Here is a 26,372-nt window from a genome sequence, read left to right on the forward strand (position 1 = left end):
CCTCATTAAGGATTTATGTGAATCATGGTTATTTTTGAAACTTGGGGGTGGGGGGAAGTAACCAGAAAGAGTCTTATTTGCACCACATTTTGTCCTGCCATTCATGCACTAGATATTAATTTTATTGGACATGCATACTTCTACGTCGTTACTTTTAAAATTCTAGAGAATGTTCCCAAACGTAAGCCTCCCTGTCTCCATCCCTAGCTGGACTGGGTGGGATGCCTGTCCTACCCAGATCAAAGAGCAACCTGTTGCTCAGTGCAAAGCCTCTTGCCAAGTGAGTCAGCAAGAATGCATGCGTGCTTCCTCAGAGCTGCTTTCTCCTGGGGTGGGTAGGGAGGAGGGGATTTAGCAACCTGCAGCCTCATGGGGAAGGGGGCTGTTTGTTCTCTCTCTGGGGAAGTAACTCACTCAAACCCCCTCCCTTGGCTGAGCTGCTTCAAATAGCTTTGAGTAGGGCCCGGTGAAGTTGGCTTTTCCATTACATCTAGATGGACACAAGAGTGTTTTGCTGCTGTTTTTTAGCTTTGCTTGCTTGCTTGCTGGGGTTTTTTTGTTTGTTTGTTTGGTTGGTTTTTTGCGGTATGCGGGCCTCTCACTGTTGTGGCCTCTCCCGTTGCGGCCTGTGGGATCCTCCCGGACTGGGGCACGAACCCGTGTCCCCTGCATCGGCAGGCGGATGCTCAACCACTGCGCCACCAGGGCAGCCCTGTTTGCTGGGTTTTTAAAGGGCAACTATTGATGCTATTAGTGGCTGCCCACTTTGGAAGTCTTTAGTCTGGACAGCGGCTGTGTCCCCTTTCTCCTGCTAGCCCGTCCCCCTCTCTGGACTGAGGTTACCTGCTAAGACAATGGTATGTGCTTTGACTCTTCCTGATCTAAAGGGAATAGAATTACCTAACTGTTCTAGGGCAGTCCTTTGGGGGAACTAACCTTGGGCTTCTGTCCAGCTGAAGTTGTATTTTGACAACGTGTCTTGGTCAGTGGTGATGAGTCTGTATAAAAGGTGAGCTAGTGACTGAAATAGGGTTTGTGCCTTCTGCTGTATTTTCCCCTTTACCTTTCTTGCCTCTTCTCTTGTGTTCTTATCATAACCTAGATTATCGCTACTTCTGTGAGCGTTCTCTGTGCTCTTCTTTTTTATCACTGCCACAAGAGTGGCACGATCTTATCTTTCAAAATATAGTTAAGGGTAGAAAAAGGGAGAACAAGTTTAAGTAAGTTCATCTCTCAAGAAACCTAGTGTTTTTAAGCCTTGTGACTTCTAAGTGTAGAATTCCACCGTAAGACTGGACTGTGTTTTGAATGTCACGCAGAACCTATCTGAAACTTGACTTGGCCTATTTGTTTCCTTTTGCCGTTGCTATTGTTGTCCTAAATGGATGGAAACATTCCAAAGTTTTTGAGTATTTTGAGGGTATGGTTGAACCTTGTTTAAAAAAAATAATCCCTGAAGGAACCCTAAAGTAACTGATAATGGTGTGTAATTTATATTTATTTACATCTTCATGTGTTTCTTCAGGTCCGCCTGAGAGCTGAACCCTTTGTCTTAAAAAGAACATGTCGGAGGCAAGAAGTCTTACAAGCATCTAATGGCCTCATGACTCACCTTTCCTCATGTCACCTCCTATTACCGTTGACAAGCTTCGCGTGTTTTCTGTTTGAACCTGCCTGTAATTTGCCTTAATCTTTCTGTTGTCTTGTAGGACTGCCAGCCAGACTCCCAGAAATCATGTTGGTAGGATCCCAGTCCTTCTCGCCTGGAGGGCCCAATGGGATCATCCGGAGCCAGTCCTTTGCGGGGTTCAGTGGCCTTCAGGAGAGGCGATCCAGGCAAGTTGTGTGTGCTTCTCTCCTGGGACACATCTTGAGAGGGATGTGAGCCTTGGTGCTCTGAAGAGGGTCCGTGTGCATGTGGCCTTGTCAAAACACACACCTGTGTTATTTTCATCTCTTTCATGAAAAAGATGTAATGTTCCCCAAATTTCTATCATTTAGAATTCCTCCTTCAAAGAAGATTTAGGACAAGCTAGCAATACATATGTATAGCTCTCCCTACCCCCACCCCATTTCTTTCAGATCTGTTGATGCCTATTGCCAGAGTGCCTCCAAATGTTTGAACCCATTTATCCTCTAACCAGTAACAACAGATTTACCTTTATCCACACATCTGTTGATACTGAGCATTTTCTAAAAATCTTTTCCAGTCTTTTATGTCATCCCTAACGAGGATGAATGTGCTTTCATAAGTTTACTTGTCTTTTGTATTTATTTTGGGAATAACCAGTGCATTCACATCCATTGCCTATTTTGGGGGTGGATATTTACATATTTTCTTACAGAACAATAAAGGCTTTTTATATATATCCATTGTAACACCATATATTGTAGTCTTTTTCTCCCTAATTTTTTTTTTTGTTGTTTGTTTGTTTTTGCGGTACGTGGGCCTCTCACCATTGTGGCCTCTCCCATTGCGGAGCACAGGCTCCAGACGCGCAGGCTCAGCGGCCATGGCTCACGGGCCCAGCCACTCCGTGGCATGTGGGATCTTCCCGGACCGGGGCACGAACCCGTGTCCCCCGCATCGGCAGGCGGACTCTCAACCACTGCGCCACCAGGGAAGCCCTTTCCCCCTAATTTGAATTGCTACCTTTTTTTCTTTTTACCTTTTGACCTCCTTCACCCATTTCTTCTATCCTGCCCACACTCCCTGCCTCTGACAGTCACCAATATCTATGAGTTTGGTTTTTTGTTGTTTTTCTTTTAGATTCCATGTATGAGAGATTGTACAGTATTTGTCTTTGTCTGACTTACTTCACTTAAGTGTGATGCCCTCGAGGTCTTTCCATGTTGTCACAAATGGCAAGATTTCATTCTTTTTTATGGCTGAGTATTATTCATATATATATATATATATATATATATGTATATAATGGAATATTACTCAGCCATATATATATGTATCACAATTTCTTTAAGCATTCATCCATTCATTGGACATTAGCTTGTTTCCATAAATCTTGGCTACGGTAAATAGTGCTACAATGAACATGGGGGTGCAGAAATCTTTGAGTTCATGTTTTCATTGTCTTTGGTTAAATACTCAGAAGTGGAATTGCCAGCTCATATGGTAGTTCTATTTTTAATTTTTTGAAGAACTTCTATACTGTCTTCCATAAGGGCTGCACCAATTTACATTCCAAGCAACAGTGCACAAAGGTTGCCTTTTCTCCACGTACCTGCCAACACATGTTATTTCTTGTCTTTTTGGTAATAGCCATTCTAACAGGGGTGAGGTGATATCCCATTGTGGTTTTGATTTGCACTTCCGTGATGATTAATGCTGTTGAGCATCTTTTCACGTACCCTTTGGCCATTTGTATGTCTTCTTTGGATATGTGTCTGTTCAGATCTTCTGCCCATTTTTTAACTGGGTTGTTTGGTTTTTGCTATTGAGTTGTATGAGTTCTTTATATATTTTGGATATTAACTCCTTATCAGATATGATTTGCAAATATTTCCTCCTATTTAGTAGGTTGCCTTTTTATTTTGTTGATGGTTTCCTTTGCTTTGCAGAAGCTTTTTATTTTTTAGTTTGATGTAGTCTTACTTGTATAATTTTGCTTTTGTTGCTTTTGCTTTCAGTATCATATTCAAAAAAATCATAGCCAAGACCCATGTCAAGGAGTTTACTACCTATGTTTTCTTTTAGGAGTTTTATGGTTTCAAGTCTTACATTCAAGTCTTTAATCCATTTTGAGTTAATTTTTTTATATGGTGTAAGAGAGGGTCTAGTTTTATTCTTTTGCATGTAGCTGTCCAGTTTCTCCAGCACCATTTATTGAAGAGACAGTCTTCTCCCCATTGCATATTATTGGCTCCTTTGTCGTAAATTAACTGACCATATATGAGTGGGTTTATTTCTGGGCTCTCTATTTATTGATCTATGTGTCTGTTTTTATGCCAATACCATACTGTTTTAATTACTATAGCTTCGTAATAGAGTTTGAAATCACCCCACACCCCTTTTTGAAGCACATTCCATTGTATCCAGATTTGGGAGATTATTTTTGGTATGAAGTTATGTAGTCGATAAAGACCGACTCTGCAGACTGACTCTGGGGAGCAGATGTCTTTCAGACACAAGCTTGGGAATGTTAGTCTTCAGTTTCCCTAGAATCTCCCCTCATCTAAAATAGGACTTAGAGGAACTCAAGAAAAAGAACACAGGTAGTGAAATAGGTAACATGGAATAAAGTTCGTCCTCAGTTTTTCTGACATGATAAAGATCTTACATTCTTAGGGATCTTATGTGCTTTGACCTGTATTGTCCCCTTTGGTGCACACGGTAATGGCAGAGGAAAGTAAGAATTAACCTGGAAGGTGCACAGCAGACACCTACCAGACTCAGAGGTCACGGCTTTCCACTCAATAGCTGGGTCAGTGAGTAGTCTGGCCTCTGAGCTTCCTAATCAGATCAGTAGTTTGGGTTTAAGTTACCAGGTGTCCATCTTACCACTGTAGGCTGCCTCCCTGCCACTAATAGGGATGTTGAGTTTCATGTTATACCTAAACAAAGTTTACTCCATAAAAATAAAGCTTAAGGGAATTCCCTGGCCGTCCAGTGGTTAGGACTCAGCGCTTTCACTGCTGGGACCCCAGTTTGCTCCCTATTCGGGGAACTAAGATGCCACAAGCCTCTCGGTGCAGCCAATAAGTAAATAAATAAATAAGCAAACTTTTAAAAAGTCTATTCATCCAGCTATGTGTGCTTTTCTTTACTTTAACACTACAGACATACCTTAGAGATACTGCAGGTTTGGTTCTAGGCCACGGCAATAAAACAAATATAATAAAGCAAGTCACACAAATTTTTTGGTTTCACAGTGCATATAAAGGTTATGTTTACACTACAGTCTATTAAGTGTACAATAGCATTATGTCAAAAAAAAATTGTACATACCTTAGTTAAATACTTTATTGCTAAAAAATGCTAACCATCATCTGACATACAAAGTTGCCACAAATCTTCAATTTGTGAAAAAGCACAATATCTTTGAAGTGCAATAACATAAGATGTGTTTATATACAGCATTAGCCCTTTGTCATGCTTGTGGCCCTTTATTTAAAAGCTATTCATGCACATCCCAGTCAAATTTAATAGACGCTTATGCCTGATGTCACATAGTGCGCATATTTTTTTAGCTGAATTACATTCTTCTGCCTGTTCATTATTTCCACCTAGGAGTGTTTGTTCTTGGCTTCCCGTGAGGTTTCAGTGATGTGACATGCTTTCACTCAGAGTGTACATTACCTGAATCCAGGCTTTGACTCTGGGTAACTGCTGCCCCGCAAAGCTTCCAGATTTCAGCAGTTAACTCTAACACCACAAAACTAAATGAAGGATGGCTCAGATCTATTAATATACAAGGGAACGTTACCTTCCCCAAAAGACACTGACACAACACAAGATGATTAAAAGGCATTTCTTTGGTCAGATCGTTTTGGATGCCCAAGAGTCAATTTCAGCTTTTCTTTTCTCTTTCCGTAGATGTAACTCCTTCATTGAAAATCCCTCTGCTCTCAAGAAGCCTCAGGCCAAACTGAAGAAAATGCACAATTTAGGATACAAAAACAGCAGCCCTCCCAAAGAGCCTCAGCCTAAAAGGGTGGAAGAGGTCTACAGGGCTTTGAAAAATGGACTTGAGTAAGAACATCAAACCTAATAATGCACTGAAACCTTTGTCCTTTCTAAAATGCTTGGGAGGGTCACAAAAGCTAGTCTTATGAGATAATTTTAGAATGTCTATTTCTGTAGTAGGTGTTTTATTATTGCACCATAATTGAGGAAGCCTTAAATGAGTCCCAAAGATATGAACTTGATCGGGTTTCCATATCATAACCAAACATTGAAGGAGACCTGAAATAGTAATATGTTTATATTTAACTCTGTGTAGTATTGTATTTTACTTAAACACTGGTAGACAGGCATATCTGTTTTAGATATTGCTGAATAAGCGTTCTAAAACGTTCTTGAGTATATTATAGCAATGATTTGTCCAGAATAAAACTTCCCTAGTATGTGGTGAGATGCATACTGTCAGTGTCCTATGGAACTAGATAGAATTCTGTGAGCCCAGATCCAGGACTGACTCCATAGTTCTTGCCATTCCCTCCACATTGGTTTTTCTTTCCTGCTATGCCAGCCTCATAGGCATTCTCCTTTTTGACTATCTGGATAGTACCAGATTCAACTGCTAGATCTTTCAAAATGTGGAGAGTTTGGGAAAATGCAGAGCCTCTTCCCTGCCAGCTCTGTGCTCCACAGAGCAAGGTTCAGGTTCTTAATGCCCCCCCACTTTAGAAGGGAAAGGTCAGCATCAGATTCCACTTGACAGTCACAGAGTTCACGATCACGTCTCTTTTCTTTGCAGTGAGTATCTGGAGGTTCACCAGACAGAGCTGGACAAGTTGACAGCTCAGTTAAAAGATATGAGAAGAAACTCTCGCCTGGTAGGTACCGTCTAATCCTTAGGGTGTTAACACAGTGGGTTTTTTGGTTTTTTGTTTGTTTGTTTTGGCTAACTTCTCTTACTGGGTAGACATGGGGACAAGGAAGAAAGTTCAAGAAAAGCAGATCCAAGGGACAAAGTGCCATGTGTTTCCTGATGTTTATTTTAATGCTTCATATGTTCCAGTATTTTCCAAGCATGTTTATGCAGACAAACTTTGTAATCAGGAAAAAATACTTTAAAAAAGCCAACTCCCTATACTCCTCTTCCCAAGTAATATAAGGAAATGAAAAGTTGGGGTTTGCCTACCATATTGTTAGTACAGCATTTGGAACCCAGAACTTTTCCTTTATATCCAATTTTTAAAAATTGTAATAGGTCAGTGATACCTGAGAGGAAAAGGAGGCTCAAGAGGTCATTGGTAGAAGAAATCAGAGGCGTCCTTGAGCCAGTTCAACTACAGACTGTATTGTTGGAGATGCTTGCAAGTTTCCTTTACTCTAATGAATTGTGAGGACTTGTCTGCTTGAAGAGGTGTTTCTAATGATTTTAAATGATTTTGTTAAGTTCTAAATGATATTATGCCTTAAAGTTTTAAGGCATCAGAAAGCCCAGGAAAAGTCTATGTATACGAGGTACACATATACATGAATAGCTGTTATCTTCTTTTTTTTAAAAGATGTTATCGTTTTCAAAGGCTTAGAGGTTAAAGCCTTCATAGGAGTTAGAAGTTTTAGATTCTAATAATATTAGAAGATAAATTGCTCCCATTTATGTGGAACTCAATGTGGAGTGGCCTTCAGAGCTTTTGAATGTCCCTGGCAGTCCTCAATGGCAACAGATGTTCCTCCTTGGAGAACAATGGTGTATGGATGGAGGAGCTTCCAGCAGGACCTCATGTTCCATAAAAACCCTCCTGATGGGGGATGTGGGCTTAGTGTGCTGATTATACTGTGATATTGTGAGCACACAGGAATAAACTTGCTTTAAAAACAATTTGTGAAAAGCTTTCACCACTCTCAAGGGCTCTTCTTAAATGCCAATTTTTATGTGTTTAAACAGGAAGGCAAGTCTTTTTTTTTTCTTTTTTTTGCGGTACGTGGGCCTCTCACTGCTGTGGCCTCTCCCATTGCAGAGCACAGGCTCTGGACGCACAGGCTCAGCTGCCATGGCTCACGGGCCCAGCCGCTCCGAGGCATGTGGGATCTTCCCGGACCGGGGCACGAACCCATGTCCGCTGCATCAGCAGGCGGACTCTCAACCACTGCGCCACCAGGGAAGCCCAAGTCTTTTTTTAACACATATAATCACTGCTACTTTTTATGTTAAAAACATTTTAAAAAACATTTAAGTGGACGTGAATTTATGTGTCCCTCACTATGTAAGAGAGGAGAGCCCAAAGCAAGTGAACGTCTTAAGGCTCCCAGAAGGCAGAGAGGACTGGGTAGAATTCTGGAGGCACAGAGTATAAATAAATATTAGCTCTTAAAAGTATTCTTACTATTATTTAAAATAACCCAGATTTACTCTTTTAAAGCGAATATCAAAAAGTCCAACAGACATTATGGGGCTAATCATTATTTCACTGACAATGCAGAAATGCAGACAAAAGCCTTTGATTCATATCAGTAACGGTTTTGAGGAAGACGTGTTTTAATCCAGATACTCCTTTTTTTTTAATTTTAGGGTGTGCTGTATGACCTAGACAAGGTAAGTTATTGTTCTGTGTTGGGGAGTTACTGGGAAATAAAATCCTTCATCCTTGAGGAGAAGTCAGTGACCCTTGCTTAGGTACAGTAAGATCCTAGAGAAATGATGATTTTTCTAATCCTAGAAAAGTTCATGCTTTTATCTAATGAGGATGATGAAAGATCATAAGTACTATGATCTACAGACCCAATAATGTGTTTAAGGTCACTTTTGTAAAAAAAAAAAAGTCACCTGGTTGCAGGGTTTCTCAGTGTTCTGGTTAAGTTTAAGAATTTCCCAAGGGTTTGAAGGTCCTTACCTGTGTTCTCTCTAAATGGGAACTATCATATTTCATCAAATGGAAGACCTCTTTGATTGGAAAACACATCATTATCTTATTTGCCACTAAGAAAAAGAGTGATTACAGCTACACTGTGACACAGTTCTTTCTTTTCACTTAAAATATGTATTTTATACTTAGTGACAAAACTCTCTTAGGTCTATTTTAAATGTAGATATATTTTTTAAGTTATATATGACGCTGTTTCTTTCCACACATTTCTGTACATACGAGACCTTTAATACTGAATCATATTCAGTGCAATCCCTATCAAACTACCAATGACATTTTTCACAGAACTAGAACAAAAATTTTCACAATTTGTATGGAAACACAAAAGATCCCACATAGCCAAAGCAATCTTGAGAAAGAAAAACGGAGCTGGAGGAATCAGGCTCCTGGACTTCAGACTATACCACAAAGCTACAGTAATCAAGACAGTATGGTACTGGCACAGAAACAGAAATATAGATCAATGGAACAGGATAAAAAGCCCAGAGATAAACCCACGCACATACGGTCACCTTATCTTTGATCAAGGAGGCAAGAATATACAATGGAGAAAAAACAGCCTCTTCAATAAGTGGTGCTGGGAAAACTGGACAGCCACATGTAAAAGAATGAAATTAGAACAATCCCTGACACCATACACAAAAATAAACTCAAAATGGATTAAAGACCTAAATGTAAGGCCAGAGACCATAAAACTCTTAGAGGAAAACATAGGCAGAACACTCTATGACATAAATCACAGCAAGATCCTTTTTGACCCACCTCCTAGAGAAATGGAAATAAAAACAAAAATAAACAAATGGGACCTAATGAAACTTAAAAGCTTTTGCACAGCAAAGGAAACCATAAACAAGACCAAAAGACAACCCTCAGAATTGGGGGAAATATTTGCAAATGAAGCAACTGACAAAGGATTAATCTCCAAAATTTATAAGCAGCTCATGCAGCTCAATAACAAAAAAACAAACAGCCCAATCCAAAAATGGGCCAAAGACCTAGATAGACATTTCTCCAAAGAAGATATATAGATTGCCAACAAACACATGAAAGGATGCTCAACATCACTGATCATTAGAGAAATGCAAATCAAAACTACAATGAGGTATCACCTCACACCAGTCAGAATGGCCATCATCAAAATATCTACAAACAACAAATTCTGGAGAGGGTGTGGAGAAAAGGGAACCTTCTTGCACTGTTGGTGAGAATGTAAACTGATACAGACACTATGGAGAACAGTATGGAAGTTCCTTAAGAAAGTAAAAATAGAACTACCATATGACCCAGCAATCCCACTACTGGGCATATACCCTGAGAAAACCATAATTCAAAAAGAGTCATGTACCACAATGTTCATTGCAGCTCTGTTTACAATAGCCAGGACATGGAAGCAACCAAAGTGTCCATTGACAGATGAATGGATAAAGAAGATGTGGCACATATATACAATGAAATATTACTCAGCCATAAAAAGAAATGAAATTGAGTTATCTGTAGTGAGATGGATGGACCTAGAGTCTGTCATACAGAGTGAAGTAAGTCAGAAAGAGAAAAACAAATACCGTATACTAACACATATATATGGAATCTAAAAAAAGAAAAAAAAAAGTTCTGAAGAACCTCGGGGTAGGACAGGAATAAAGATGCGGATGTAGAGAATGGACTTGAGGACATGGGGAGTGGGAAGGGTAAGCTGGGACGACGTGAGAGAGTGGCATGGACATATATACACTACCAAATGTGAAATAGATAGCTAGTGGGAAGCAGCCGCATAGCACAGGGAGATCAGCTGGATGCTTTGTGACCACCTAGAGGGGTGGGATAGGGAGGGTGGGAGGGAGACGCCAAGAGGAAGGAGATATGGGGATATATGTATATGTATAGCTGATTCACATTGTTATAAAGCAGAAACTAACACACCATTGTAAAGCAATTATACTCCAATAAAGATGTTAAAAAAAATACTGAATCATAGTATAATCTGTTTGCAGATATTTTAAAGGGTAATTAAATTTAACGCATGTGATAATATTTATAACTCAAATGGAAGAGATGACACATAACCAACTATGATTATCTTGGGGCGTGCACAGACAGTTGCAGTTGTAAAATGCACCCCATTTCAGAGACATTAAAATGGGGGGGGGCGAGTTCATATTTGAGCTGATAAAATGTTATTATGAAGAAACTTAAGTGTACTCCAATATGATACTGTCCTGCCAGAAATCCAGTGAATTCCATTTGGTTGGCCCCTCTCAATGTTAAACATGAGGATTCCAATAGCTAACTCAAGTTCATCTCTCAGAGTATTTATTCAATATTTTTTTAAAAAATACTTTCTAAGTTGATACTAGAGAATCTTTAAAGTAGCAACAGAGATAGGAGGAAAGGGGAAATAGTTAACATCTTCTGGTGCTTTTGAGTATGAGATAATAAAGATAGTCACACAAGTCTAATCAGTGGAACTGTAAATGGCTGTACTTTTTCAAATTTCTTCTTTTATTCCAGCAAATTAAAACAATTGAAAGATACGTGAGACGCCTGGAGTTTCACATCAGTAAGGTAACTGACGTTCCTCTTGTCTTTGCCTGTTTTTCAGTTCTCAGTCACTGATCAATACACCTTTGGCCTGAGCATAGCCTCTAGTCCATGGAGAATTTCCTATCCAATTGACTTCTAAGCTGATTAGCAATTAAATCCTCCAACAGGCAGTAAAGTTGTAGAAAAAACATAAGAATGGAGAGCCTGATCACCTAGCACATTGTTTACTCTGCTTCAGTTCAACAGATATTTATTAAGTGTTTCCTTTGCAGCGTGCACGGTGCCTGGTAGAGGATGCAGTCTGGTTAGAGATAAGATTAAACCAAACTGACCTACAAAAATCTTCACACTTGCCTAACTTTACATTCAGGTCCCACATACAACTTGGTACCCCCATAGCCTTCTTCATGAAGGCCTTTAAAGTACTTAACAACAGCTGTCATGTAGCTCCCTCAATCGTTCTCAAGCTCTTAGTTCCTTCCACTCTTCACATGGCTTGGTTTCCAGATTCCTTTTCATCCTCATTGCCCCCCTCTACGTACACCAGTTGGTCAGGGTCCCTGACATCCAGCCCTGAACCCTACAAATAGTTGACTGATGGTCCCACCAGCCTAACGTGGAGTGGGACTATCCCCCCCACCCTGTTCTGGACACTATCAGGCGGTATCAGTACAACCTAGAAACAATGTCCCTTTGAGGGCAGCTGGATCACACCATTGTCAATTCCTGTGCTTATCTGCACCCATCATCCTGTGTTCCAAGTGGAGAGACTGGAGGTTTTAGCAGTTCTCTCTACTAGTGGTCAGAAGCCCCAGGTTTTAGTCCCATCTCTGCCACGTACTCACTGAGCTATAACATCTGTGTGGACCTTGGCTTTCCACTCCATGCAGTGAGGCTGGAGGTGCATATAGTCAATCTAGATGATCCTAAGAATCCTTTCCAGTTTAAAATTCTATGATGATCTAAACATGTGTATATGCTACTGCCGTTGTACATTCCCATTCCCACTTTGAAAGATATTTATTACCTTGGCAAATCTGAAATTGCTCCTATTTCTGTTCAACTCAGTAAATAAAACAGGGACTTCCCTGGTTGGTCCAGTGGGTAAGACTCCTCACTCCCAGTGCAGGGGGTCCGGGTTTGATCCCTGGTCGGGGAACTAGATCCTGCATGCAGGCTGCAACTAAGAGTTCGCCTGCCACACCTAAGAGTCTGCATACCACAACTAAGATCCGGTGCAGCCTATATAAATAAATAAATAAACAAACAATTACATCCATTAGAAGATATTTATGTGGCGGGCAAGCTTTGAAATTACTCTGTTTACTTGGAAAAATACCAAGAAAACAATTAGTATTAGGTAAGAGAGTATTTTTCCATCTTGTATCCATCATTGTAAGATATAACAATCCTAGTGGTTATTAAAGGTTAGAAGTCCTCTATCTGCAGCATCTTATGGATGGATCCCTAACAAATCCTAACAAATGATATTTAATTGATTAATCGGTTTATTTTGGTGAGAGCCACTGCTGACTTATAGGTAAGACAAATTCTTGCCTACAGATGGGCCAGTTTCTGCTTAGGTGAGTACATAGTTATCCTTTATCCTAAAGGTTAACTCCATTTGGCTAGGGTAGATTGATATTTAAATGAAAACAAGGGCAAACTTTTCTTTAAATGCAAAGTAGTACACTAAGTCGTTAGGGCTATACCAGTGGTCCAGTTAGCAGTTTCCTTGTTGACAGGATTACAGTCTTTGGACTACAGTGGGGGAAGGGCTGAAGGGACAGTCCCCCGGAAGGCCATACGGGTGAAACAGCCCGGCCTGCATCGGAAGAGGTATCAGCTCTTGTGTTTCTAAGTGTCTAGGGGACCTGCCGCGTCAGAACCATCTGCACTGTTTACTTAAGGTTTCAGACTCCTCACCCATCCCTAACCTACTGAATCAGCATCTCAAAGTGGAGCCTGGGCATCCTCATTTTAACAAGCTCACCGAGTGAGTCTTAGCTTAGTCTTAATGTATGGAAACCACCCTCTATGCTAGTCACCCAACCAAAGGATCTTATCAGCAGATACGCCACAACCCCTTGGGTCTTACACCTCCCTCTTATTCAGAGACAAACCCACCAACCCCAAAGAGGAAAGACTGTTCCTTCCGGAGTTTTGACGATTCCTCTCAGTGAAGTGGAGTGAATTGTTGAAGAGCAACAAAGAATCCTTTTAACCAAGAGAATCATTTTCAGTCTCTTAACTAACATTCATATGCTAAGCTAAGTGTCATTGACATCTGTATAGAGAAAGCAACTATGGAAAATTGTACTATTAACAGGTAATAGTAATGCTTTTTAGTGATCAGCCAAAAGTTTGCCTTCAGAACAAAAGGGGAATGTTAAACCCTGAAGTCCATCATACTCACCTCTACCTTCTTCTGGTTCTACAACTGTAGCCTCCTTTTTGAGGGAACAAAGTTTGTACTGAAATGAAAAATTCAAGCAGTCCTAGGTAGATAACTGCCTCCCAGGAAACATAATGTCTGGTGATATCCTTCTTCTTAATCTACCTAATAATTCCTGTAGTTAACTGTGGTTGGTGTGTTGATAATTGAAGATAGGACAAGAGACTATAGAGTTAAGTATCGTCAGATATAGCTGTATGTTTTCTCAGCCTAGGCACTATTGATATTTGGGGATAATTCTTTGTTGTAGGGGGCTGTCCTCTGTGTTACAGGATGTTGAGCAGCATCCATGGCCTCTACCAACTAGATGCTAGTAACACCTCCCAGCTGTGACACCGAAAAATGTCTCCAGATGTTGCCAAATGTCCCCTGAATATCAAAATCACCTTGGATTGATTGAGAATCACTGCCTTAGAAGTATTAAGTAACTGTCAGGCTTATATAATGAATACGATCAATAGCCATTTGCAATGGGTATATTATTATTTAAAAGCCTAAATATAGAGGTATTGCAAAGAAATGTTCATTTCCATTCCTCCCGTTTACTTTTTTAAATTGTGGTATAAATTACATGCCCAAAATGTCAGTTATTATGTTCAGTCTGTTAAGTTTTAACAGTCATGCTTCACCCTAATTTTAAGAATAACTTACCTTTGTTTTCTCTCTTTTGTTGGGCCACATCTTTACAAAAATCATTTTCGATACATAGCCTTGAGTTCTTTTTTTGAAAAAAATCTAAATCTGGATGCGTGAATATCACCTTGTGACACTCTCTTAAAATAAAGTGATAATAGCCCAGTATAATGCAACGTCTTCACATTGGTTTGAAACTGCAGACATTCTTCCAGTGTTCGTTCCTTATATAAAAGACTCCTGTCTTCATTATCTAAACCTTGTCTCGCGCAGTCCACCAACGTTAAGTTCATTTTCATTTTGCGTCATTTGAAAAGAGAGCTCAGAGTAAAATCCAGTTTGAAATAGAAAATGGATCATGTGGCTATAACAAAAATGACGGATCTGTCTAAAAGGATGACACTACTACAAGATTCTCCTTTTGAGGTCAGAAACATAAAGTACCGTAAGCACTTAACAATGGCCAATGTCACTTCCTTCAAGCGTGACAAATATTTATGTCCCCTGTGTTTCTGTTTTGATTCCGGCAGGTAGATGAACTCTATGAAGCTTATTGTATCCAAAGACGCCTCCAAGATGGTGCCACCAAGATGAAGCAAGCCTTCGCAACGTCCCCTGCCAGCAAAGCTGCCCGGGAGAGCCTGTCAGAGATCCACCGGAGCTACAAAGAGTACACAGAGGTATGTGCCAACCTGCTCGGCTGCTGAACCCCACCTGGCCCAAGAACCAGGGAAATGGCACCCTCAACCTCATTCTACTCTTTAGAGAGAGACGTTTTACTATTTGCCTGTCTTGTGTTTCCTTGAGGCCATCGGTGGAGCTGTTTAACATGGCTCTCGGGTGGTTTTGTTGGTTGCATTTTTTTGTGTGTGTGCGGTACGCGGGCCTCTCCCTGTCATGGGCTCTCCCGTTGCGGTGCACAGGCTCCGGACGCGCAGGCTTAGCGGCCATGGCTCACAGGCGCAGGCGCTCTGCGACATGTGGGATCTTCCCGGACCGGGGCACGAACCCGTGTCCCCTGCATCGGCAGGCGGACTCCCAACCACTGCGCCACCGGGGGAGCCCTGTTGGTTGTATTTTTGTTTAGAGCCTTCTGTGAACTCCAGACCATGTGACTTTCTGTTGTGAGCGTCACCTGTCAGGCACTCACCTCCTAGTGCCTGGTAATAGGTTTGTTCATGGATGTGTAAATCCACAAGATTTTAGACACTGTGAAGCCATTCACTGACCAAATCTTACACTTCTTTATGTGTATAGTCTCTGCACAAATAGACTATGAATGCATGTTAAAAATTTCAGCAAATGAGTAAGTCACAAATGCCCTGGTATTGGTCATTGAAATGCACTTCCAGATTCTCTAGTGTACAATCTAGTCTAGCTTTATCCCTGCAAATTGAACAGACCTTGTGGTTAAGATGGCTGCCCTGGATATTGGGTTCACCCACCTCCTGCCTACGATTATTTTATTGTAAGAAATTTCCCTTCTATCTTAAAGGAGGCGAGATAAAGAACCATGAACAGAAGCGTGCTTTCCTGCTTTCTGACTGTCTCTGGGGCCCAAACATATGACACAGGGAGGTCTTCACTCCTCTGGGGGTCACCCGAAACCAGTGCCTTTGATGAAATGACTGAATTATTAAAGCAGCACTTCTCACTCTCCCATGTGTCTTTGTTCAAAGATCCAATTTCATGAATGAAGTCATCGGCCTGATGAGGGTCTGCTGGACAATTCCCAGAGCTGAGCATCTGGTCTCAGCCCTGGGACGGGAGGGATGTCTTGGATGACTTGCCACAGCATTGCTTCCTGTGTAACCCTCCAGCCCTGCCTCTTGTCTGAACCAGATTTGTCTTTTTTCACGGTCTAAAACAGGGCTTCTTCCTCTCCATTTGGGAGAATGCTTTTTGAATGCATAAAATGAAACCCATAGGAATTCAAAGGAAACAAATTATATTGAAATACAGTTATTTCGGGCTTCTCTGGTGGCGCAGTGGTTGGGAGTCCGCCTGCCGATGCAAGGGACACGGGTTCGTGCCCCGGTCCGGGAGGATCCCACGTGCCGTGGAGTGGCTGGGCCCGTGAGCCATGGCCGCTGGGCGTGCGCATCGGAGCCTGTGCTCCACAACGGGACGGGCCACAGCGGTGAGAGGCCCGCGTACCGCAAAAAAAAAAAAAAAGAAAGAAATAGTTATTTCAATATTGTCAGTACAGTGATCAAAATATTTTTTAAATCAAATGTGTGATACAGTACAAGAGTGCGGCCTTATTAACTCATCAAACTGCAAGATTTAGCAGTGGCTCCAATAACTATTGCAATTCGAAAGTAATGAAAAATAGAAATGATTTCTCAAGGTACCTGCAACAATTGATGTGACATGAACATAGACGTGACTGTTATCAGGTCTAAGTCACAGGTACTAGTCATACGGCTGCGGCGTGTTTTCTATGTTCATGATGTATGGACGTATTAGATATCAGTTAGAGGTTAGTGGAAATAGCGATGTGACTTTCTTTTTTCCCCATCCAAGCTGATGGAGCACAGGTTAAGAACCTCTAGCTTCGAAGCAGCCCTAGTTCATGAGACCTCATTTCCACACATCTGTGAAATCAAAAGAGCAGTTGCCAGTGAAGGAGGCCGTTCAGAGTACACACGTAGGAGGACTGAGTGGCAGCCGGTGCCTGTCCCAGAACTTTTGTCGGTTGTTTCAGAAATACCCTCTGGTGGTCAAGCGCCAAGACATGGCATCATATTTCCTCACAAATTCAAAGATGTAGAGTGTAATTTCAGCAAGAGGAGAAAGACGTCCAAGACTTCTGTAGCTTCCTACCTCACTTGACATTAAGTGGTTTCGTATCTTCACATAACCACAAAAACCAGCATTTTATCCCAAAGAGGGTTTAGGAATAGATGGTTCTGGGTGCCTTTGCAAGGGCAGCAGTGTGCATCCGTGGCTGCCTGGGTGAGACAGAAGGCAATTCTGACCATGGATGTCCTCAGCTGTTAAACTAGCTGCCCCCCAAGTTTTTCAAAGACACTGGTCGCAGTCCTGACATGCGTGATAACATCGTTGATATATTTCTAGAAACAGTAATGCATTCCTTCCCAGAGACACCCAGTGCTCTGAGGAAGAAAATTGGTTTACAGAGCTGAGACTTTGTTTTCGAAGAACTCAGCCTCAGGAGTTTTCCCCAGCTTTGCTAAGCTACTTGAGGTACCAACATTTAAGAGTCAGCACCTCTAGCTTGCAAGTCAATTCTGAATTCCTTTGCAAACAAAATCCAAATGGAAGTAGCCCCTGTCTGTGCTCACTGAGCTGCCCAGGCCATGCGTCCGAGCCCCTAGCTGGGATGGAGGAAGAAGCTTGCAGATGCTGCCCTGGGGGGCAGGGGTGTGTGTGTGTGTGTGTGTCTGTGTGTGTGTGTGTGTGTGTGCGTGCGTGTGTGTGTGTGTGTGTACGCAGGGGGATGGGACGGGGACTTCTGCTTAGAGCACCAGAGGTGGCATCAAAAGCTTAAACTGGCCATGCTGCAGAAGGGCCACAGCACTTTTCCTCTTGATTTCTGACTGCGATTGCTCTGTTTAGGTCTTCAGACACTGAGGAGGTAGGGTGCGAGCGGTTAGATATCTAACCACAGGCATAGACGGTGTGGCTCCTCTGCCTTTACTGTTCCTCAACATTAGAGTGAGGAGAGGACGCTTGTCAAACCCAAGAATCATTTTGAGGGCCTCAGGGCATGGCAGCAGGAACTCTGCCTCATTCACTTTGAGTACAGCTGAGCTCCTGAGCTCTTTTTTTTTTTTTGCGGTACGCGGGCCTCTCACTGTTGTGGCCTCTCCCGTTGCGGAGCACAGGCTCCAGACGTGCAGGCTCAGCGGCCATGGCTCACGGGCCTAGCAGCTCCGCGGCATGTGGGATCTTCCCGGACCAGGGCACGAACCCGCGTCCCCTGAATCGGCAGGCGGACTCTCAACCACTGCGCCACCAGGGAAGCCCTCCTGAGCTCTTTTTGCCCCAAATTCTTATTAAGAAAAATTTCAGCCCTTCAGAAAAGTCAAGCCTAGTATGTTGAACATCATATACCTTTATTTAGACTTCCATTTGGTAATGTTTTGCCATATTTGCTTTTCTTCTCTTGCATATGTTCGATTTGTTTCCCTTTTTTACTCAGTCATTTGATAGTAAATGGTAGATAACATGCCATTTCACCCCATAAATATTTTAGCACAGATCCTTTAATGATAACCTATGTAACATGTGTATCCCTTGCATAACCACACACCATTATCACATCTAAGAAAATTACCAGTCCTCCTATAGAATTATCTAATACCCTGTGCATTTTCAAATTTCCCTTATTTGGCCCAATGATGTCTTTTATAACTGTTGTAGTTTATTTACTTTCAAGTCAGGATGGAATAAAAGTTAACACATTGCATTTTGTTGTTATGTCACTTTAATCTCTTTTATCTAAAATTTTTTTTCCCATAATTCTACTGCCTTTTTATAGAATCCAGCCCAGTTCTTTTAGAATCTCCCACATTCTGGATTTATCTGACTGTTTATGATGCAACTTAACTTGGTCTTCTATGCTCTAAATTGCCGGTACACTAGAAGGCTTGCTTAGGCTTAGGTTAAATATTTTGTGACAATTTGCTACATACGCGTAACTCACTGCAAACAGGTAAATGCCTCTCATTTGAGCAGTGGTTGTCCACTGCTGTGAGAACATCCTGTGCTTTGAAAGAAATGTAGCCCTAACGCTGGTCTCCTGTGCTCTTCTTAGAACATGTGCACCATTGAAGCAGAGCTGGAGAAGCAGCTGGGGGAGTTCTCCATCAAGATGAAAGGTATTCTTCCTCCTTTTTATAGAGTGGGGTGCCATCTCTGCCTAGCTCCTTGAAGTGTGACATCACACACCGTTTTTATTTTCCTTGCAAAGATATTGGGCCACTCTCTCTCAACCCTCCCCACTTATGTTAATTTATTGATGCTCCAGAACCTTCTCATCCTGAGACTTGCCTACATACTTAAATATTTACTGTGACAGGATCTCAAACATACACAAACATGGAAGAGTATTATAAGGAACTCCCATAGACCCATCACCTCCATTTAATAATCAGCAAGATTTTGCCACCTTTGCTTCATCTGTTTTCTTGTCTTTGTTTTTCCTTTGATGAAATAAAACCCAGATGTGGGAGTCTCTCCCTGTAGACGGCAATGTGCCTCTCTTAAAGAATAGGGACATCTTATGATAGGGACACCACAATGCCAAGTATTATCACTTCTAATAAAATGAATATGCCTTTGTTTTTTTTTTTTTTTTTTTTTTTTTTTTTTTTTTTTTTTTTGCTGTACGCGGGCCTCTCACTGCTGTGGCCTCTCCCGTTGCAGAGCACAGGCTCCGGACGTGCAGGCCCAGCGTCCATGGCTCACGAGCCCAGCCGCTCCGCGGCACGTGGGATCTTCCCAGACCGGAGCATGAACCCGCGTCCCCCGCATCGGCAGGTGGACTCTCAACCACTGCGCCACCAGGGAAGCCCCTATGCCTTTGTTTTGAATCCATTCCATTAGCAAATGACCTGGTGGTCTCAAAAGTGAGTTATACTCAAATCAGTTATATTCAAATCAGGATTCACATCAGGTCCATGCATTATCATTGGTCGTTAGATATCTCTTTTCAGTTTCCTTTCATCTAAAACAGACGCCTCCTTGTTTTTTTTCCTACCATTGACTTGTCACATTGAAGCTGTTGTCACTGTTGTCACTTTCAACATGTCACTGTTGTACAGAATGTCCCACGTTCTAGACTTGTCTGTTGGCTTCTTGGTGGTGTCATTTAGTTTGTTCCTTTATGCTCTACTTTCCTATAAACGACCTACCAACTTCTTTAATTTTAAATGTTTTTTAGTGTTAAACCCACACAGGACTGTGCATTTTCCTCTTTTTCCCAGTGCCTTTCTGGTGTTGACTCCAGGAAGTCCTACTCTGAAAGCGTTGTTGATTTGTACTGCAAACATCTTCAGAACCAAAAGCTCTAGTTGTAGAAAACGGAGCATCTTTCAGGTGTTGTCAGATTTACAGCTCAGTGGCCAACAGGGCTTCAGATGAGCAGCCATCACAGCGAGTCCATCTTCCTTCTGCGTTTGGGCCACTCACCCACTCACCGCAGGGAGAAGGGCTAGTTTGTGTGCCTTTCCTTTTCTGAGGTTTCTTAGCAGCTGGATCCCTGGGTTGCTAATGGGGATTTAATCACCCTCTTGTCTGCGTTTTGCCATTAAGGGGGTAGAAAAGGGGCGCTTTTTTTTTAAGTGCTTGACAGGAGAGCTTAATTTTCCAATGAGTCACCTAACTCAGGAGGCAAAGTGTTCTGTCAAGTGTGATGTCCGTAGAGCTGCTCTGGTTGAGTGTACCTGCAATCAACATGACCTTGACCCTCAGCTGCCCACACGGCTGTGTTCTTCTCTCCAGCAGATCCCGTAGTGAATCAGTCTGTTATTCAGTATGAAGTCTCAATACTTACTTTACTACGGAGGCGGGACATCTGTGCTTTTTCAGTTTTTTAGGTCCTTTCTCTTCACTGTGGGTCCTCACCGAGTCAGTGGTTCTAAAACCACTCAGGCCCTGCCCCCATCTCAGCAAGTCAGGGTGGGGCCCTGGCACCAAGGAGCCCCACAGCTCTCTTCCCAGCATTCTCTCGTTCTAAGGCAAGGTTACAATGGGAAGCCATCCTCTTCCCCGTTTCCCTCCCCCAAGATAGGTGGGTGGCACCCTTCGGGTATATTTTTCATCCTCGGGATGATTCTGTCAGCAGCCTGCTTCTGGAAAACCACTGCCCTGAGTCAGTGTTTAGCAGAAAACACTTCTCTCTCCTTCCCCTAACTCTCGGGCACCCTCCATGCAGGCTAGCACAGTCTGGGGTCTTACAGCTGAGAGAAATTCCCATCATGCCGTCTTCTCACTGTTAATCCAAGCAGTACCGTATTTCCCCTATTTCTGATGCTCACTATTATCAAAGTCACCAATTTGGGGTGAGTTGGTGATTTCCCCATTTTGTCGATGGGGAGTGGGGTTAAGTGACTTGCCCCAGAAGTCACACGGTACGTTGGAGTCAAACTTGAAACTGAATTCCAGAGCTCGTGGCTCCCAGTGCATTCCCGTCCCCCAGCCCCATAGGAGGAGGGACGCTCTAACAAAGGTGAACAGATACTATAAACTATTGCTCAAAACATGTTCTCTTCTATGGGATGGTAGTCTTCCACCCAGCACACAGGCACCCAGGAGTGGGTGGGAGGAAAGGGACAGCCACCCACCAGACCTGGACCTCAGGCCTGAGGGTCAGCGAGGATGTTCTGGGGGCCCTACCATCCACCGGGGGGCCCGGCTGCCCAGCTAAAGAACGGCTCTGGGTTGTGATGGGCTGTCATGACGGACGGGCTCAACTTGCTGCCACCCCTGCTATTCCAGCTCTACCCTCAGCGTGGTTCTGTCTTTCCTGCCCGACGGGCTTCCCTGGCTTCTGTCTGGGTTCAGGGTTTCTCCCAGGGGGGGTCACTCAAACCTGCAAGTGATCCTCCTTTTTCATTATTGATTTATCTCACTTCCACTTTCCTAATCTAACATGAAAACTTGAACTATTTCTATGAAGCCTTTCAGGGGTAACACCCCCGTGGAAATCTTCCTCTCTCTTGATAAAAGGGAGCCTCTCACGCTGCCAAGAAATCTTGCATCTTTGCAGTTACCTACTTTCTTGTCTGTTACTCATTCTGGTAAAAAACAAAAGAAGAAGAAGAAAAAAAGAATTACCACCCCCAACATACATAGTGACACAAGCTGAGGATCTTTCATAATATCCTCAGACCTGGTAAGCCAGCTTCCTCCTGCCACACGCTTCCCCAGCACACAGACGGCAGTCATTCTGTGGGGTGTTGGAGGGGTGGGTAAGTGATGACGGTAAAGACAATTGGGCCTGCTGTTGGCCAGGCTCTGGGCTGCATCCTGGTGAATGGTCTCTGGCCTTGACTTCCACACAGTCTACTGGAGACAGTGGTTGCATGAGCCAGTCTAATCTAATTCCATGGAATAAATGATCTACTGGATCAATAATGTGGCCAATTGCTTCGATGCCTGGGGGGCGGGGGCGTGGCAGGAGGGGGCGCAAAGGGTGCCACCCGCCTATCTTGTGGGAGGGAAACGGGGAAGAGGAAGGCTTCCCTCTGTAACCTTTGCATTAGAATGAGAGGACCCTGGGAAGAGAGTTGTGGAACTCCTTGATGCCAGATTTTGAAGAGGGTCCAATGCCAGGCTAAAGAGGGAGCACTAGACCCATCCACCAATTTGCAGATGGAAAGACATGGTCTGTTACAGAAAAACTACTTCTCCCAAGTATTACCTACTTCATATTAAGTTCCAGGCAGTGTGTATATTCCAAAAGTCTGTGTTGGCACCTGCAGCTTTTAGGGCAGGTCTGGCCTTGGGAGAGGGGACATCTACCAGGGAGCTAGTAAATCTGCATTATTTATGCCTGGTCAGTAAATCATTCAGTCCTGTAATGGGAGCGCCTATCTATTCAGCTGTCTGGCTGTTTTCCTTGGAGTAGAAAGTGTCACTTCCTTAGCTTCAGAATCGCTCCCCCCCAGTGCTAAGATTGTCATGAATATCCAACCAGCCTTTTCTCTGTGTATACGCTGCCTGCCAACCTGTGATCTTTTTTATCTTTGGAAAGGAAGATCCTCACAGAACTAGAAAAAAAGGCGGTACATTCTTCTGGCAGAATGGTCCCTGAGCAAAAGAAGAACAGGGTGGGCGGTTGCAGACTGTAGCATCTGGGCCTTCCGAATGAGGTCATGGAAGAGCTGTTTTATCAGTAATAGATGTTTACAGTAAAACATCCACAAGGTGCAGGAAGATGCACCATGGAGATTAAAGCCCCCTCAGCCCCTCCACTTGCCCATGCTCATCCCCGGGTGCTGGCCCCCATGATGGTTTTTGGAGTGGCCATTATGAAAGCTTCGTAGACAGTGCAGCAGTAATCCCCAGACTGCTGAGAAAACATGAAGCCCTCCCCAACTGAAAATCCCAACAGGCCTCAGACCAGAGTCTGAAAGAAACCTGGCCAGGTTTAAAAGATACAAGGCGGTAACTCTAATTGACCCACTGTTAGTTTCATTTCTGCAATCAGGACCGTGAGTGGCTTACATTAGCAGGTAGGACTTGAAGAATCATAGCACAGCCTCAGGCCTGTTTTTGCCTGTCTACTGCCACGTGCCACGTTATGGTTATAATCAGAGTATCAGAGTGATACCACCTCAAGCATTTCCAAAAAATTTTGCTGTAATAACATGAGCTGAGAAGCTCAAAAACATCACTACCAAGTAGCTTTCTCCCATCTGGATAAGTTCTTCCAATATGAAATTTCTGGTGATTTTGAAAGGAAAAAATAAAAATAAAAACCCTCAAAGGATTTTCCCCTTTACCCTCCTTTATCCAGCACTGATATCAGATCCGTTTTTTAGGGTTTTTTTTTGTTTTGTTTTTTAACCAGGCTTCCATTGTAATTGCATAGGTATGTAAATAGGCAGTAGACAAATCCTGAATATTCTGCAGAGGTTTTTTTTGGTTTGTTTTTTTTTAAAACATCTTTATTGGAGTATAATGGCTTTACAATGGTGTGTTAGTTTCTGCTGTATAACAAAGTGAGTCAGCTATACATATACATATATCACCATATCTCCTCCCTCTTGTGGAGCTGATCTCCCTGTGCTATGCGGCTGCTTCCCACTAGCTATTTTACATTTGGTAGTGTACATATGTCCATGCTACTCTCTGCCGTCGTCCCAGCCTACCCTTCCCCCTCCCCGTGTCCTCAAGTCCATACTTTATGTCTTCTGCAGAGGTTTTTAAAGAGTGTTTAGGACTTTATTAGAATTGGTATATCCAGCCAATTGTGATTTATAAAGATCAGTCGATTGTGCTTTTTTTCAGAAGTATTAAAAACAAAAGACTAATCCTCCAGAAAATTATTAGTGAAAATTGGCTTCTTTAATTCTGCTCTTATTTCAGTAAATCTTTTAAGAGGCTTGTTATGCTCTACTTGTTAGTGGAAACTGGTCCTCAATGGACCGGCTCCGTGGATGGAGAGGTGTGACGAACTGGTGAGTTGCTGCCATCTACTGACAGAGAGTGGTAACAGCAGGTGTCTTTTTAGGCCTCCCTGGACCTTCTCTATCATCTTAACCCTGGCATAGCCCGTTGAGACTGGTGCAAAGCAGATTCATCCGTCACACAGTCTCACAACTTAACGGGGCTCTTCCTAGAAAGAACAGTCTTCTCTGCCCCAGAGAGCACCTCTCCCATCACCCCAGCAAGGAATAGCCTCTCTTGCTGTGATAGATGGAATTCCCAACGATAGCTGTACCCAGTCATTCCCCAGAAACTATTATATGAGTTTTCACAAAGGCCTGACACTTTGAGTCTTATAAGTGTGCCAGTGTGGGTTTATAAAGAGGGGAAATGAATCCTGCACCTCTGATCCCAGTTGCTTGCTTACAGGTCTGGCTGGTTTTGCTCGCCTCTGTCCCGGAGATCAATACGAAGTAAGTGTGGTGTCGGTCTGGGTGTTGGACTTGAGAGGCAGGAGTCAGCTGTCATTATTTTGCTTCTTCAATTTTTTTTTACATGTTTTTATTTTGAAAAAGAAATTTGAGCCAATAAGTAATTTTGGAGATTAGGGTAAGACCTCCCACATACGGGTCACCTAGACAACCAGTTTTTAACGTTATGTCACATTTGCTTTATTATTACTAATACTATTATTGTTGTTATTTTGCTGAACTATTTTAGATTAATGCACAGGTGTCATGACCCTTCACCCCTAAATTATTTTCCTGAGGGAATTTCCTGACGGTCCGGTGGTTAAGACTTGGCACTTTCACTGCCTTGGCCCAGGTTCAATCCCTGGTTGGGGAAGTAAGATCCTGCAAGCGATGTGGCACAGCCAAAAAAAAAATTATTTTCCTCAATGTGGAAAGACATTCTCTCATATAAACGTTGTACAATTGTCTACACCAACAAACTTAGCACTGGCCCTTTAGCTAATGTCATTTGATGTACAATCTATATTCATATTTTTCCAAGTGTCCCAATATTGTACTTGATAGCAGTTTATTTTTCCTGATGCGAGATCCAATCCAGGATTATGACTACTCAAAAGTATCATGATTGAAGAATAATAGAATCTAGATCTTTCTTTATAAAAATATACTCCACAAAAGTAAAAAAGCTTTTTATCTTTTCCCTCTTCAGAAGGGAACTTACATAATGATTTCATCTAACTATCTCCTCCGAAACCTTCTATAATCATTCATCTTGGCCGGGGGTGGTGAGGGGGAATGTGTCTTCCTCTAAGCAGTAAAGCTGTCTGACTGAGGAGAAACTGTACACCCTTCCCCCAGAGTGTGTCAGATTTCAAAATCCTTGTGCAGACCTGTCTCCCTTATCCACAAGAAGGATGCCCTGCTTCTTGCTTCTGGACACTTTAAGTAGATTTTAGCTGCCGGTTCCTTGTCTTTCTAAAGGAGCTGGGGAGTATGGAGAATTAATCCAGTGGTTGTTCTACTGAAGTAGAACTAACGAGAGAAAGAACTGAGCCAAAGGGCACGATGCAGTGACCTTGTTCTAAAGAAAGCCCTTCATACCCTCTATCCTAGAGAAACAGAACTTACCCCCTTTGAAAGTCTTTCCCTGCTGGTGCTCTGCTCCACGCCCCCTGCCAGGGAATTTGGAAGAAGCGACAGTCAGTGGGTGTCATGAGGATGCTGGAGAAGGGGAGGAACAGTAGCTGCTGTATTTACTCGCCTTTTTCATCCTGGTGTTTGGTGGGAAGGCGGGTGAGGGCAGTGAAATCTGAGGGCCCTTTGGTGTCTTTCCCCAGATTTTCATGAAGTATGGCCGACAGAGGTGGAAACTGAAAGGCAGAATAGAAGTAAATGGCAAACAGACCTGGGATGGAGAAGAAATGGTGTTCCTGCCCCTGATAATTGGATTAATTTCCATCAAGGTACAATATCGTCATTGCAGTTTGTTGTCTTTGCTGGTGCCACGGCTGGATGGTCCATCGTGGAGACCTGTGCCCGTGATTTCTGCCTGCTGCCCCTCCAGACCACAGACCTCTGTATGTACTACAGGT

General features: G+C 42.7%; 1 protein-coding gene across 4 annotated transcripts in view; it reads left to right on the forward strand.

Annotated features, from left to right (window-relative positions):
- RIPOR2 (RHO family interacting cell polarization regulator 2) overlaps window positions 1–26,372 on the forward strand; it is a 208,684-nt gene that overhangs the window by 151,023 nt on the left and 31,289 nt on the right. For 2 of the 4 annotated variants that reach the window (XM_065886506.1, XM_065886507.1), the window contains exons 2-10: window positions 1,710–1,836; window positions 5,555–5,710; window positions 6,438–6,516; window positions 8,202–8,225; window positions 11,065–11,118; window positions 14,716–14,865; window positions 18,969–19,032; window positions 24,737–24,780; window positions 26,118–26,243. In XM_065886506.1, coding sequence (XP_065742578.1) covers window positions 1,710–1,836; window positions 5,555–5,710; window positions 6,438–6,516; window positions 8,202–8,225; window positions 11,065–11,118; window positions 14,716–14,865; window positions 18,969–19,032; window positions 24,737–24,780; window positions 26,118–26,243 — 824 coding nt within the window. Of the gene's footprint in view, window positions 1–1,709; window positions 1,837–5,554; window positions 5,711–6,437; window positions 6,517–8,201; window positions 8,226–11,064; window positions 11,119–14,715; window positions 14,866–18,968; window positions 19,033–24,736; window positions 24,781–26,117; window positions 26,244–26,372 lie in introns of those variants that run through there. The other 2 variants (XM_065886505.1, XM_065886508.1) reach the window with 1 other exon arrangement.

This window comes from Phocoena phocoena, chromosome 10, assembly GCF_963924675.1.
Source record: "Phocoena phocoena chromosome 10, mPhoPho1.1, whole genome shotgun sequence".
NCBI classification, from domain to species: Eukaryota; Metazoa; Chordata; class Mammalia; order Artiodactyla; family Phocoenidae; genus Phocoena; species Phocoena phocoena.